This window comes from Podarcis liolepis (assembly GCF_965112155.1).
Source record: "Podarcis liolepis genome assembly, chromosome: 3".
Lineage (NCBI taxonomy): Eukaryota > Metazoa > Chordata > Lepidosauria > Squamata > Lacertidae > Podarcis > Podarcis liolepis.
The window spans coordinates 44235846-44251136 of NC_139557.1; the positions used below are offsets into that span (position 1 = coordinate 44235846).

At 44.4% G+C, this 15291-nt stretch overlaps 1 protein-coding gene across 2 annotated transcripts; it reads left to right on the forward strand.

Moving 5' to 3' along the window:
- Positions 1–616: 616 nt before the first annotated feature.
- SLC35A1 (solute carrier family 35 member A1) lies at positions 617–14596 on the forward strand. Of its 2 annotated transcripts, none has more exons than XM_083497582.1 (8): positions 617–760; positions 3913–4090; positions 8317–8476; positions 10097–10249; positions 11042–11108; positions 12382–12558; positions 13703–13837; positions 14156–14596. In XM_083497582.1, exons 1-8 carry the CDS (start codon positions 745–747, stop codon positions 14284–14286), a joined length of 1017 nt encoding a protein of 338 aa, XP_083353708.1. In that variant the 5' UTR covers positions 617–744; the 3' UTR covers positions 14287–14596. The 2 variants fall into 2 exon arrangements, with proteins under 2 accessions (XP_083353708.1, XP_083353709.1); XM_083497583.1 differs by lacking the exon at positions 617–760 and adding an exon at positions 910–1327.
- The last annotated feature ends 695 nt before the right edge of the window (positions 14597–15291 follow it).

The following is a 15291-nucleotide window of genomic DNA, read 5'->3' on the forward strand; positions in this document are numbered from 1 at the left end:
GAACACCTTTTTTCCTTCTTTTTGAGGGGACAACGGGAAATTCACTTTTCCTTTGGTCTTGGATTTCATCTTAAGAAATATTTCACATGACTGTAATTGTGCTAAAGACAGTGAAATTCTGGTTCCTTGAGGCCTGACTGTAAAGTAGTGAAGAAATCTAGAATTTTAATGCCGGTGTTTCCTGCTTGGAAACCAAAGGCAGCGGCAAAGTCCCGACTTTTCCTAAGTTGGGTATCATTTTGCATTGAAAATATTTTGCGTATTTATTTGAACATTTTAAGAAATTCCCGGCAGTACAGCCCGTTATCCCTATATTGCTACAGCAAGCTGGAGGCAGCAGTGAGTGGAAGAGCATGGCTTGGGGGGTTAAAAAGAAAACAAAATTAGCAATTACATATAAAAGCTATTTATATATGTGTGTGAGAGAGATCTATAGCTATATACAAATCACAAATTAATAGCGCGTACGTATGATACTGTAGTGCAGAGTAACGTGCTATATACGTGAAAGTATCCACTATGAACTCATGTAACGTTTCAAACTGGGGCAGGTTGCGCGCGCACGCGATACCCTCCTCCTGCATACATCCCCTTGGCTTCCGGCGGAAGTAATGACGCATCCTGCGCTCCAACCATAGAGCGGCTAGTCCGCTCTAGCCTTCCGACGGTTGCTCTCTCTGGTATGCTGGGAGGCTTGGCGGGGCGGGCTTGAGAGCTTGCCGAGACGGATTCCTTTTGGATACCATGGCGCCTCCGAAAGGTGAGTGAGAAGCAGCCTGCCGCCGCCGCCGGTTTCCCCGTTATGCGTAAATGGAACAGTCCGTTCTACTGAGGCAAATAGCCAGGCGTCGTCCAGTTACTTGGAAGGCGGGGGGTGGTGGGATGTGAAGTGGGGCGGGGAGCAGTTTCGAGACCTTCTGCCTGAAAAGGCGAGCGCGGAGGTGGCTAGCTCCGGGGGCAACAAAACCGGCCCGGCTGCCTGGCAGCTCTGCTGGGAAGCGGCTGTCGCTCAGCGTCTCTCTCTGCTCGTGTCAAGCAGGCGAAATAGTAGAAGGTTCCTCGATGGAAGATAATGCTCCCTCCCCTTCCTGCCCCTCTTTAAAGACATGGCAGGACGGGGTCTCGCCAGGCTTTGGGAAGGGGGGTGAACCCAAAATGTTAATTATGTTTCCGCTCCCCATTCCCTCTCCTTCAGGTTGCTTAGGCGAAAGAATAGCCCCCCTTGAACCTCCCTTGGAGCATGGAAATATTGCTGACTTTGTCTGTGAACAAAGACCTGGAAACCTTTAAGCAGCCGCGTCTGGCATCATCCTCTCCTGCAAACGGTGTAGGATGATGCTCTTGTGTCACTCACGTGGCAATGTATTGTAATGGCTGTTCTTGTGCAATGACCCTGGTCCAGAAGGCAAGCTCTTCCTCTGGATCCATGTGTACAGTGGTACCTCGGGTTACATACGCTTCAGGTTACATACGCTTCAGGTTACAGACTCCGCTAACCCAGAAATAGTGCTTCAGGTTAAGAACTTTGCTTCAGGTTGAGAACAGAAATCAGGCTTTGGCGGCGTGGCAGCAGCAGGAGGCCCCATTAGCTAAAGTGGTGCTTCAGGTTAAGAACAGTTTCAGGTTAAGAACTGACTTTCAGAACGAATTAAGTACTTAACCCGAGGTACCACTGTATTTATTAATCGGTCTGAAATGCTAGGACAGACGTTTTCACATTAGAAAATAAATAGGGATACATGAAATTGTAATGCAAGAAGTGGCTTGCCTATCGTGGTGTTAGAAACGTGCTTTCTCCCGTTTCTGAAAAATTGGGGCGAATAGACTTATTTACGCAGAGCACTTTTTTGTGTGTGTTGTCATAAGGACATTAGATGATCTCTGTTGGATCAGGCCAATGGCCCATCTAGTCCAACATCTTGTTCTCACAGAGGCCAACCAGATGTCTATCGGAAGCCTGCAGGTAGGACTTGAGGGCGACAGCACTCTTCTCACCATTCCCAGTATGATATTCAGAGGAATAGTGCCTTCTACAGTGGAGGTAGAATAGCTAATAGCCATTGATGGGTTTGTCCTCCATGAATTTACCTGTTCTTTTTTTAAAAAAGCAATCTGAGATGGTGACCATCGGGTTACAGACGCTTCAGGTTACAGACTCCGTTAACCCAGAAATAGTACCTCGGGTTAAGAACTTTGCTCCAGGATGAGAACAGAAATCGTGCTCCAGCGGCACGGCAGCAACGGGAGGCCCCATTAGCTAAAGTGGTACCTCAGGTTAAGAACAGTTTCTGGTTAAGAATGGACCTCCGGAACGAATTAAGCTCTTAACCCAAGGTACCACTGTATATGTGCTGCCTGAAGAAGTACTTTCTTTTGTCTGCCCCGAAGCTTCCAACATTCAGCTTCCTTGAATGGCCCTGGGTTTCTAGGATGAGAGAGGAATCTGCTTTCCCTACACAGTGATAATTGCATCTTTTGCAGATAATTCTGCTGTTTGCATTTAGCTTGATATACACCCAAATTAGGCTGAAGGAAATAGAGTTATATCTCTACCAGGGTGTACTCAGTTTAAATTATTGCAACAGTGCATCTATAATTGTACCTTGCAGGGATGTTTACACAGTCAAGGTGATAGTATGAGTAACAGGATTTAGTAATTCCCAGCCATATCATAATGTGGTGTAATGATTCAGGCATTCACTGTTGAGTTAATAAAGAAATAAAAGTTTATACAGATAAAGATAAATTGTTTAATCAACAGTCTGATTCATCTGTAACTATGTTATTTTTGGTGGCCAGAGACTAGATGATGGCTGTCTCTTCTATGAAGTATCTGAAGTTCCTTGATTAGTAGCTTCTTATTTGCTGATCCTAAAATCAGCATGTGGAAATAATTTCATTTATTTCTGTTGGCCTTTGGTTTCAAGTAGAGTTATAGGTGCCAGATGAAGTACCATTTTGAAAATAGCCTACATTTATCTAGACCAGAGCTTTCCAAACTGTGTGTCGTGATATGTTAGTGTGTCAGCTGCAGTGTGTCAGTGTGTCACACAAACACTCCCCACCCTCCTCTCAGGGCTGGAAAGGGGTCAATTTAACCTCCAGTTTGCTAATAAAACTGAATTACTATGTCACAAAATGATGCATATCTAAAAAGTGTGCCACTAACATGAAAAGTCTGGAAACCTCTGATCTAGACAGCCGAGAGTAGGATAAGGCACTCTTTTGCACCAGTTTGAAGGGCCTTTGAGCCCTGGCCCCACATTAGCCCTTGTGACAGGGGATGAGCAGGACTACTTTGGCATGCTAATCAATGAATCAATCGGTTAATGCTTATCAATTAAACAATTAATTAAATGTATATCTCTCCCTCTCAAAGGAGCCTAGGGCAAACACACTAGTGATAAACCAATACAGTTAAAAATAAAACAAAACATGTTTAAAACATCCCAAACCAATTAAAAACATCTGAAAGCAGTAACATACTATCACAGCTAATAATTTCAGAGTTGCCAGGAACAGGATCTTTTGGGCATCAAATGCCTTGGTAAACAGGAACATTTTAAAGTTCCTCCTGAAACTTAATTGTGAAGGAGACAGATGTGCCTCACCAGGGAGGGTGTTCCACAAATGAGGAAACCACCACCAAGAAGGCCCTATCGTAAGTCAGTGCCAACAAGGCATCCCCTAGTGGTGGCACCACCAACAAAGTCACCTGCAGGTTTTAGGGTGCAAATCCTTCTAATGGTTAACCGTAATGTTTCTGCAGCAGGCCTGCCATAGCTTTTTGAATATAGAATGCTCCTGTTTTAAAAGCTGTTTTCTAAGGACCAAACAGCAAACATAACTTCACTGTAGTTGTGAAGGTGGTTCACGTCTCATGTCCAATAGAGCGATGCTTTTGTTTTTCAGAAAATGTCAGCTTGCTTTTTAAGTTGTACTGCTTGACGGTGATGACCTTGGTGGCTGCAACGTATACAGTAGCTTTGCGATACACGAGAACAACAGAAACAGTTTTATACTTTTCAACTACAGCTGTCTGTATTACAGAAGTTATCAAGCTATTCCTAAGTTTGGGCATTTTAGCAAAGTAAGTATAAATGTCGATGAGTAAATTGGAGTGGCGTATTTGCTCTTTTTTCTGATTCTTTTATTTTCCTTGTGTTTCTTGCTATGGTTCATGTGGACTGTGTTAGGCTTCTGTGAGCAGGTGGTATCAGAGGAGTCCTTCTCGAAAAGATTGGTTTTGAAACAAGTGAAAACATGCACATTTTAGTTTCCTAATTTCTCTTATGAATAGGCGTCACTGCCTTGAGTTCATTGCTTTGGATAAGGTTCAGAAGTCTGTGTAAATTAAGTATGGATGCTTGGCTAGCAGGTTTCTGGGTTGGTGTAGGCAGAAGACTTCAGAGTCATTCAAGAAGAACTTGTATTCTCACTAAGGCGGTATTTAAGGATTAGAAGCAATCCTCTGAACCATGTTGACCTGTCCTCCCTCAAAAATGCCTATGATGTTCTAGAAGGGTTCTCAATCACAGGGCACTTATTACTTCTTTTAGCCTACACAGAAACTATTCAAATGGCTTCTCCCCCATGTTGGTAACATATGAATAATTGACTCTTTTTTTGTCTTTTAATGGGACCCCAGGCCTACTGCCTCATCTTGTGCAATGGTAGAGCTGGCCTTGAGCCTCATGGTGGGATGCTTGGGCACTTTCAGTAATAGTCACTGTTCTTGCTGCATCTTGTAACATGGTACAGTAGTGCAGCCTTGGCTAGGAATTTCTCTAGCCTCTCTGTCTCTCAGAACCTCAATATTTTCCCAAATCTGTGAGTTTATAAAGGTTGTTTATGAATCTCTAGCTTATTCATTAACATGCTCTGCAGCAAGGTGCCCTCCAGCTCCCATAATCCCTGGCCATTGGTCATTCTGGCAGAGGCTGATGGGAGTTGTAGTCCAGCAACAGCTGGAAGGTCACAGGTTACCCACTGCTGACTTAAATCACGGTTAAGTGTAATAATAATAATAATAATAATAATAATAATTTATTTGTACCCCGCCCATCTGGCTGGGCTTCCCCAGCCACTCTGGGCGGCTTCCCCAGAAACCAAAAAAACACTAAAATATCATACATTAAAAACTTCCCTGAACAGGGCTGCCTTAAGATGTCTTCTGAATGTCAGGTAGTTGTTTATCATTTTGACATCTGATGGGAGGGCGTTCCACAGGGCGGGCGCCACTACCGAAAAGGCCCTCTGCCTGGTTCCCTGTAGCTTTGCTTCTCGCAATGAGGGAACCGCCAGAAGGCCCTCGGTGCTGGACCTCAGCGCCTGGGCAGAACGATGGGGGTGGAGACGCTCCTTCAGGTATACTGGGCCGAGGCCGTTTAGGGCTTTAAAGGTCAACACCAGCACTTTGAATTGTGCTCGGAAACGTACTGGGAGCCAATGTAGGTCTTTCAAGACCGGTGTTATGTGGTCTCGGCGGCCGCCCCCAGTCACCAGTCTAGCTGCCGCATTCTGGATTAGCTGTAGTTTCCGAGTCACCTTCAAAGGTAGCCCCACGTAGAGCGCATTGCAGTAGTCCAAGCGGGAGATAACTAGAGCATGCACCACTCTGGCGAGACACTCCGCGGGCAGGTAGGGTCTCAGCCTGCATACCAGGTGGAGTTGGTAGACAGCTGCCCTGGATACAGAATTGACCTGCGCCTCCATGGACAGCTGTGAGTCCAAAATGACTCCCATGCTACGCACCTGGTCCTTCAGGGGCACAGTTACCCCATTCAGGACCAGGGAGTCCTCCACACCAGCCCGCCCCCTGTCCCCCAAGAACAGTACTTCTGTCTTGTCAGGATTCAACTTCAATCCATTAGCCGCCATCCATCCTCCAACCGCCTCCAGGCACTCACACAGGACCTTCACCGCCTTCACTGGTTCTGATTTGAAAGAGATTTGAAAGAGAGTGTAGACTGCAAATTGCGATGTAGAACTTCTGTCCTGAAGTGGGTTTGCTAATCTTGGTCTCATTCTGTCATGGTGGGTGGGGCCACCCACCTGTCAAGTACCTGATGTCACAATGATGGTGCTTTAAAGTGCCCGAGGCTTCGGCTTTACCACCCATCAGCTTTTTGCAGGCATTGGGTATGTGGGTGAATTGCCCGCAGGGAGCTCAGTAAAGCACAGCCTTATCCAACAAGTGAAGAGCGGTAGAATCAAAATCTGATTTTTCTTTTGCCAATGCACAATTGGGAACGCATGTTAAGGCTCCCAAATATGAGTTGGCAGCTGTGCCTCTATCCGCCCCACACCTGACAACACGGGTCATGTCAGGTATGAAGCAAACAGGTGAGTGTGGTTTTGGGGGAAGCTGCCTCTAAGGCCAAAATTGAATCCCTAGGGGGCAAAGTTTGGCCAGTGTGGCAGAAGTTGTCCACCCCAGAATCTGGGACAGAACCTGGGAGAGAGTTTAGTTCTGCAAGCTGATATAACCTCTGGTTTGTGCTAACCTTGGTTGAACTTTTTGTCTGCATTCAGCATTTGTCTTTTTGAATAAAAATCAGTTTGCCTTTTTGAATAAAACAGCAGTCAGTCAGATTTAATCTCTTCTCCTGCAGTTGTCTTTGCCGCCCTCACCTCTACTTTCCAAGAGATGTAATCTAATATGCGTAAATGTTTTATTCCCCTTCTCTTGCAGTTGTGTCCCATTCGCTTCCTTTGTAAAGTCAGCTGAGAAGCACACGTTAGAACGGTGGGGGCTGATATGAGGGAGTGTTTAATCCTGGGTGTTCTCTGTGTTCAGAGTGAAGCAATCTTCTCCTTAACACTACTAGATCCCAGAGTTGAGTCTCAAGGGGCAAAAAGTAGGTCACCAGTTATGAGTATCTTTTCTGAGGCCTGGTTTCAGCTGCATAATCACTTTAGTCACCCTGTAATTATGAGGGCCATATGAAAAAAAAAAAAGACATTTCATGCTGTGCTGACTCCAAATACATAATTACTATCCTATCAAATTCAGAAATGACATAGATTCTTGAAATTGGGTCCCAGGAAAGCCCAACTTCCCTGGCAGGTATAGTTTAAACAAGCAAGTCACAAGCAATGGCTTGGACTTTTAAAATATAGAGATAGCATTGTTACGAAGAGGCTGTCCTCATTTTAGTCACAGGAGGTAGATTTAAGGGGAAACGGCTTTCTTGCTGTTTCACAATATTTGGTGGCATGTCATACTGTACTGGATTTTGTGAGATTGTGTATTTTGCAATTTTCCTGTACATAAGTGTATGTACAATGCCCATGTACAGGCTCTGTTACTTTTGTTCTCCCAGATCTGGTTCTCATACAGGGGTAATTTCACATGCACAGGAGTAAAGACAGTGTTCCTCTGCCTCCCCCCCCTTTTTTTTTTGCATACCCTACGAAATCACGGAGGCGGATAAAATGCATGTGCGAAGCTGTTCCTTTTGGCAGCAGGAACAGGACTGCTGACATCTCAGGTGGCTAAAATTAGGCCATCAAAGTGGTGTACTGTATAAGATAAAAATCCTGAGATTCACCTAATATAGAGTTGCCATATGTCCAGAATTGCCCGGACAGAGCCAGTATTTGGGTCTCATAAACAGTGTCTAGGCGGAAATCACTTAAATGTCTGGGGAAATCCAGACGTAAGGCAGCCTATGTCAGAAGTATAGATATTGGCAAATTTCATTTATAATAATTAAAATAAATTTCATTTTTATAAAAAGCTCAATAACTTTGCCTAAAAAAGCTCACTTTTTGAATATGGCAACCCTACCTGATGATCCCCAACAGAGGACAGCTGCACAGCTTCTGCTGTTTTTATGGTGCCTTGAAATGGTATGTAAAGGGTGATACATAAATTTAATTAAGTACTTTAAAAATCTGCCTTACTGCAACATTTAGAGGAAGTTTTAAAACCAACCAACCCAACTGAATGTTGTCTTCATTTCAGCACTGCCAACTGGAATGTCTGGTTTGCATTCTGTCACCGTCACGGCGGTTACAGTCTTTGTTTGCCTTGCGGAAGGAGGAAGAATGTGGATCTTAAGCTTTCTAGGAGACGCAGCACGACTCTCCTTCCTCTAGTTGGCTTCTGCTTTTCTCTTTTTTTGGAGGGCCTCAAGATTGATACAGGATAGGAAGCGGGTGTTGTTGACAAGCTCATCCTGGCAGCTGAGAGGTTGTGGGGCTAGGCCTCTGTTGGGCTATTTCTGGATTGTTCTTGTTCTGCTGTACTATTGTCAAGCAGCTACAGTCATCTTTGTGCTCAGAGCTTCTTCTTTTTTAAATGTTTTCCAGAGAGACTGGAAGCCCAGGTAGACTATTGACATCTTTAAAAGAAAATGTCTTGGGCAGCCCTAAAGAGCTACTCAAATTAAGCGTTCCATCTCTTGTCTACGCCATCCAGAACAACATGGCCTTCCTGGCTCTTAGCAATTTGGATGCAGCCGTTTACCAGGTAATGGTTGATGTTTGGAAGCTAGATGCAGACTCCCTAACCTTACCAGGCCACACTCCTCATTGGTCCTGCTTTGTAGCCACTATGAGTGTTCTTGCCTGCTTAGAATTAGCCCTGGAACTCTGACCACTCTTTGTGCTTGTCTGGGAGAGAGAGATTTTAATGTGCCTGGAAACACACCTACAGTACAAAGGTGAAATTAGCATTCCATCAATCAATCTTTATTGCGGTCATAGTCCAGGCAATAGAAAGAAATTAACATTAGTTTCTATGCCCACTGGCATGTGGCCCCTGAAGCATTGTCCAGAGGGGGGCTGTGGCCCTCAGGCTGGCAAATGTTCCCCATCCCTGAGCTATGATGGATGAGCTCATGCAAGTGTGCCCATCAGCTGGTGGTTGCAACATCGAGCAGCAGGTTGTGCGTGTGAAACAGCTATCACAAACAGAACACCCCAAACAGAACTCCTGCATTGTCTGATAGGAATTCAGACGCAGTATATTTTCAGTGGAAAATGGTTCACACTTTCAGCTGCAAGTCACGGAAGGGAAAAGTCATCCTGGGCGTGTAACTCTTTCCTGAGAGGAAGAGGATTGTTCATCAAGGAAGATCCTGCCACGAGCATAACATTTCTTACATGAACCAAGTAATGATGTTGGATGCAAACCAATATGCTTAGAACATGGGCTCATAGCTGTCAAGTGTCCCTTATTTGAAGGGACAGTCCCTTATTCCAGCGCCATGTCCCGCTGCTGTTCCTTATTGATGGATGTCCCTTAAATGTCCCTTAAATGATGTCCCTTAAATTTCAAAGGAAGCAGCTCCTCTCTCTCCCTCCCTGCTGGCCAGGGAGGAGGGAGGCTCCAGCTGTGTTGCTTGGCTGTGTTGCTCACCCAATAAGAAGTCTAAGAACGACTGGGGGGTGGAGCTTGCATGTCTTGTGTGTGGCTAGTTAATGCAAGCTGAGGGGGGTTTTGAATGCTGGATGCCATTTTGTTGCATGTGCTGCTGCAAACTTTGCAGTGCAAAGCCAGGCCGGGGAGCCATCTTAAGTTGAGGCGGCATAGGCCTTGTGGTGCATGTGATTCATATTCTATTCAGTTGAACCTCTGGTTACAAAGTTGGTTGGACAGTGTTCTCGAAGCTACCAGCATGAGTTTGACCAGACTGCAGGAGGACAGGAAGACTGGAGTGCCTGGAACAGGTGAGGCTGCAGGTCCCTTATTTTGGCTGCTGGTCCCTTATTTTCAAATCTGTAAGTTGACAGCTATGCATGGGCTATGCATTAGTATAATAAAATCATAGAATCGTTGGAAGGGACCCCAAGGGTCATCTAGTCCACCACCCTCCGCAATGCAGGAATCTCAACTAAAGATTCCAATCTCTGCTTAGAAACCTCAAAGGAAGGAGAGTCCACAACCTCCCGAGGGAGTCCATTCCACTGTCAAACGGCTTTTACTGTCAGAAAGTTCTTCCTGATGTTTCATTGTATTACATTGTTGTTATAATGGTTGTGTTATATTGTTGTTATTAAATAAAGCAGGTTAGATATTAAACAGATTGTCTTTCTGCCCTTTTCCTAATAGCTACATGAAACATGCCCTTTCTTTCTGGCTTCTTAGGTGACCTATCAGTTGAAGATCCCATGTACCGCTTTATGTACAGTCTTGATGCTGAACCGCTCTCTCAGCAAACTACAGTGGTTCTCAGTCTTTATGTTGTGTGGTGGAGTCACACTTGTTCAGTGGAAGCCAGCTCAAGCCACAAAAGTCCAGGTAAAGTTGATCACTGGGAGCCTTTCTCCATACCTGCTTTCTGAAATAAGTTGCTCGTGCATTAAGTTGCATAATCGTACCCTAAGGGCATTGTGGAAGAGTGGGCTGCAATTACTCCACTCCAGGGGTGGAGTAATTGCAGCCCTCCTGATGTTGCTCTGCTGCAGCTTCCATCTTAATCAGGATGTCCTTTCCACACTGTAGGAATTGGGCCTTCTGTGTGTTGGCACCTGCCTTTCGGAAGCCCCTCCCTTTGAATATGAGACAGGCACTGTCTCTGTTGCCTTTTTGGTGCCTACTGAAGGCCCTCAACAAGCCTTCAACAAGTTGAGACCTTTCCCAGTCCGCATCTGTATTGGAACCATTTTAAGATGTTCTTCAGATTTTGTTTTTTCACTGTTTTAGCACTTGTTTGCCACCTTACACTCCTCTGGGAGAAAGGGTAGTATATAAATGTAAGTAAGTAAGTAAGTAAGTAAGTAAGTAAGTAAGTAAGTAAGTGAATGAACGAATGTCCTCATTGCATTTCAAGAATTAGCTAAGCTGTGGTATCCTGCAGCGGCTGGTTGAATAAACAGGAGAGGAAAGGAAGGAGAAGCTCTGTTGAGTGATGACCGCCTGTGCTACATTGGCTCTCACCCTCTTTTCCCCAGAGTCAATTGAGCAGCCTGGGAGTCAAATTTTGTAGTGCTGCTTACATCTTTTGTTGTTGCAATAAATAACAATCTGGCTTGGCTTCCGAAAGTGACTGCAGCTATAAATAAACTTCCTCTGTTTTTATTTGTTTTTTAGATGGAGCAGAGCCCATTGATAGGCTTCGGTGCGATAGCCATTGCTGTTTTATGTTCAGGATTTGCAGGTAAAACCTTGTAGTTAAAGTTATCTTCAAGTAGCAGGCATTTATCTGTGACTGTGGCTAGTCTGACAGTGAAGGCCCCCCTCTTACTTTACCTTGCCAGCTCAGAAAACACCATAGCACAGCTCCTTCCCATCCTTCTCAGGTAACATGGGAGAAGCTCTGGGAAGTGTCTTGGGTCACATCCACACCATACATTTAAAGCACTCTTATACCACTTTTGGGATGTGGGTGGCGTTGTGGTGTAAACCACTGAGCCTTGGGCTTGACGATCGGAAGGTCGGCGGTTTGAATCCCCATGACAGGGTGAGCTCCTGTTGTTTAGTCCCAGCTCCTGCCAACCTAGCAGTTTGAAAGCACGTCAAAGTGCAAGTAGATAAATAGGTACCGCTCTGGCGGGAAGGTAAACAGTGTTTCCGTGCGCTGCTCTGGTTTCGCCAGAAGCGGGTTAGTCATGCTGGCCACATGACCCAGAAAAACTGTCTGTGGACAGTCGCTGGCTCCCTTGGCCAGTAAAGCGAGATGAGCACCACAACCCCAGTCGTTTGTGACTGGACTTAACTGTCAGGGGTCCTTTACCTTTTTATACCACTTTAGCGGCCATTGCTTCCCCCAAAGAATCCTGAGGACTGTAAGATGTTTGTTGTGCAGCTACAATTCCCAGCGCCCTGAACAAACCCAGTGCCCAGGAGCCTTTGAGGGAAACCAAAACTGTTAAGAGTGGCGTAAGAGTTCTTTAAGTGTACAGTGGTACCTTGGGTTACATACACTTCAGGTTACAGACTCCGCTAACCCAGTAGTAGTACCTCGGGTTAAGAACTTTGCTTCAGGATGAGAACAGAAATTGTGCTGTGGCAGCAGCAGGTGGCCCCATTAGCTAAAGTGGTGCTTCAGGTTCAGAACACTTTCAGGTTAAGAACGGACCTCCGGAACGAGGTACCACTGTACATTGTAGATGTGACCTTTGTCGTAAGCTCAGGTCTGCCCAACCTAGGTCTCTCTTGTAAGACAACTCCTATCATCTCTGAGCATCAGCTCTACCTGTTAGGGTTAATGGGACTCAGGTGACAACACCTGATGGAGGACATCAAGTTGGGGAGGGCTGCTGTAGCTGTTCCCCACCTCAGCATCACCTCCCCCACAAACTTGTACGGTGGGAAGGTGGTGCAAGTTGACCCTGGGTTTCTTATCTCTGTGGTGTAAATTCCCTAAATCAAAATGTAATGTATGGCGGGAGCTGTACATTGTTTCATCTCTCCCTTCCCTTCCCTTTCAGGGGTATATTTTGAGAAAGTGCTAAAGAGTTCGGATACATCTTTATGGGTCAGGAACATTCAGCTGTACCTCTCTGGGATTGTAGTGACCTTGGTTGGTGTCTACATGTCTGATGGCGTTAATGTAATGGAAAAGGGCTTCTTTTATGGCTATACCCGTTATGTCTGGTTTGTCATCTGTAAGTATCCGATTGCCTTTTATCTTCAGTTCTACTTTTTTCTTCTTCAAGCTGGGGCCAGAGGTGTAGGAGCAAATTAAATTCACAGTGGTCTACTGTCCTGCAGGAAATAATTCGGAAGCATGCACTTTCCAGGGGAGTCTGAATATTGGCAAGAACTTAAGAATCATGGGGTGACTATCAGGTAGACTGCATGAAAGGGCCTTATTTCCTGGGTTACAGAGAAATAAGTATTCAAGGGTAAGACTAACTGCTGTGCTGGCTTTCCAAAGGAAATGTAGGTCATGTCAGGTAGGGCAGGTTAGTCACATTGGTTTCATTCAGAGAATAAGCCAAGATGTAAACAATCCCTTTTCCTTGATATGCAGACCCCTCACTTGTCCAGAAATCAAACCAGGACATTGCTAACCATCATTTCCTCTGAAGTCCAAAACTTGAGTTACAAGCTTCGGAACAAGCCAGGATCCTAAACCAACTCCAATCCATGGTTAAGGTTCTGAAGCAGCGTTTCCCAGTTTGGAGATGGGGAACTATGATTAATTGGACACTTCCTGGTTTGATTGGCTGTGCCATGTACAAGTGTCAGTGTGTATAGGAAAAAAGGCCTGTTTGGATCTTAGTGTAGACTTTGATCTTGCCCATCCTTGCTTCCTGCTGTCGTATGTTGCTGAATCGGCTGTTTATGTTCCCATATTGAACAGACGGGAATTAAAAGTTCTCTTGCAGCCTGTACTTGAGACTAGCACCAGCAAATAGGGGCTCTAGATGTGCTGTGTTGAATCTTGCTGGGTGATGTCCAAGGATAGCCATACTCAAGAGCAGACCCATTTAAATCCATTGACTTTAGGTATCACCCCATGACATTTAGGTCAGTCTTGTAGGGTTGTAAACAGCATTGCTGGTGCAAGCTAATAGGTATAGACTAATACCAGGTTAGGTGTCCCATGAGACAAGGGTATGCCATACTGGAACACAAATTTATTCCCCTAATGAGGTTGTGATACATGTTCCAAACGGACAGTATCTTCCATCCTTCAAAAGTTTTGCTATAAAAGGTATTTTCTTATTCGTTTCTTTGAACCCATATGGTAAGAAAAAGATGCCAGACACTTCATTAACAGGGATATATCCTTTTGCTGTCTAGTCCTTTCCAGCGTTGGAGGTCTCTACACTTCAGTTGTTGTTAAGTACACCGACAACATTATGAAAGGTTTTTCTGCAGCTGCTGCCATCGTTCTCTCAACCGTTGCCTCGGTCCTCCTCTTTGGCTTACAGATAAGTACGTTGCTTTTGGCCATTGTCCACAATCCTAGGTGACGCTCCTTTGGTGCGGGCTTGAATAACTGTTGTCAGCTAATTGTATTATTGTATAATATTATAATCTGATGGTTGTCAGCCCACAAATAAATTAGCAAGGGTTAACATTTCAAAGCTGACAGCATCTACTGTTATTGCCAGATGGGATGAAGCTTAAAGGTGAATTTAAATATGAAGTACACAGCAATCTGATAACGAGTTTCATATTTAAAAAAGTATTCTAGAGTTTCTGTTTGGATCAGTGTGCTTTAAACCATGTGCTTTATGTTTTTCCCTTTAGCCATCACCTTCTCTCTCGGTGCCCTCCTTGTATGCATCTCAATATACCTGTATGGACTGCCTCGACAAGACACCACAAAAATCCAGCCAGCAGAAGCAAAAGGGTCAAAAGAAAATCTTATTAGTGTGTGATGTTTTGCATCATGAAGAATAGAAAAAGACAATCTAAAGACTTGACATGAGTGTTTGTTCCCTTCTTTTTCCTTTTTTAAAAAAAGCCTTAAACTGGTAATTCAAGATTGTTTGAACTAAAAGTGAAGTAACTCATTAGTGAAATGAAGGATTACACTGGAGCATGGAAACTTCGCTAAATTGTGAAGCACTGCTTTTCGTGTTGGACTATGAAGAGTCTGTTCACCAAGAAGAATGAAGAAATTGAATGTGCAGTTTTTAAATATATATATATATATTGTATATAAAATAAAGGGGAATGCCATTGGAATTCACTTTGATGAAACATGTATAATAGGGATTCTCTTCACGTGTTCTTGTAAGGAAAGGTGCTACATTTACTAACTAAATTGTTGATTCAGTCTTAAAATATCTCAAACAGATTCTCAAACACACAGTACAACACATCCCAGTACAGTGGTACCTCGGGTTACATACGCTTCAGGTCACATACGCTTCAAGTTACAGACTCCACTAACCCAGAAATAGTGCTTCAGGTTAAGAACTTTGCTTCAGGATGAGAACAGAAATCTTGCTCCGGCGGCACAGCGGCAGCAGGAGGCCCCATTTGCTAAAGCAGTGCTTCAGGTTAAGAACAGTTTCAGGTTAAGAACGGACCTCCAGAACGAATTAAGTACTTAACCCGAGGTACCACTGTATCTGCTTGTGCCTTGGCTTTCATATTGTCATACTGAACTACTCTGATAACCAGCTAGCTGTCGTAGCCAAAATGAAACCAAGATGAGTGTTGTGAGGGGAAGTGGGGTGTGTGGGAACAGAATGCTGTCATCTGATTGTTGAAGTGAACATAGGTGTAGCTGAAATGGATTCTATGTCTTTTAAGCTTTTGATCTGCCGAATCCACTCTGCGAAAGCAGGAAGGAAAAAAATGAAGCTGCTGCTCGTAAGAGGATTTTTTTCTATTGTGATTGGGTTTTTTAATATCATTTTGTGTAATACTTATGC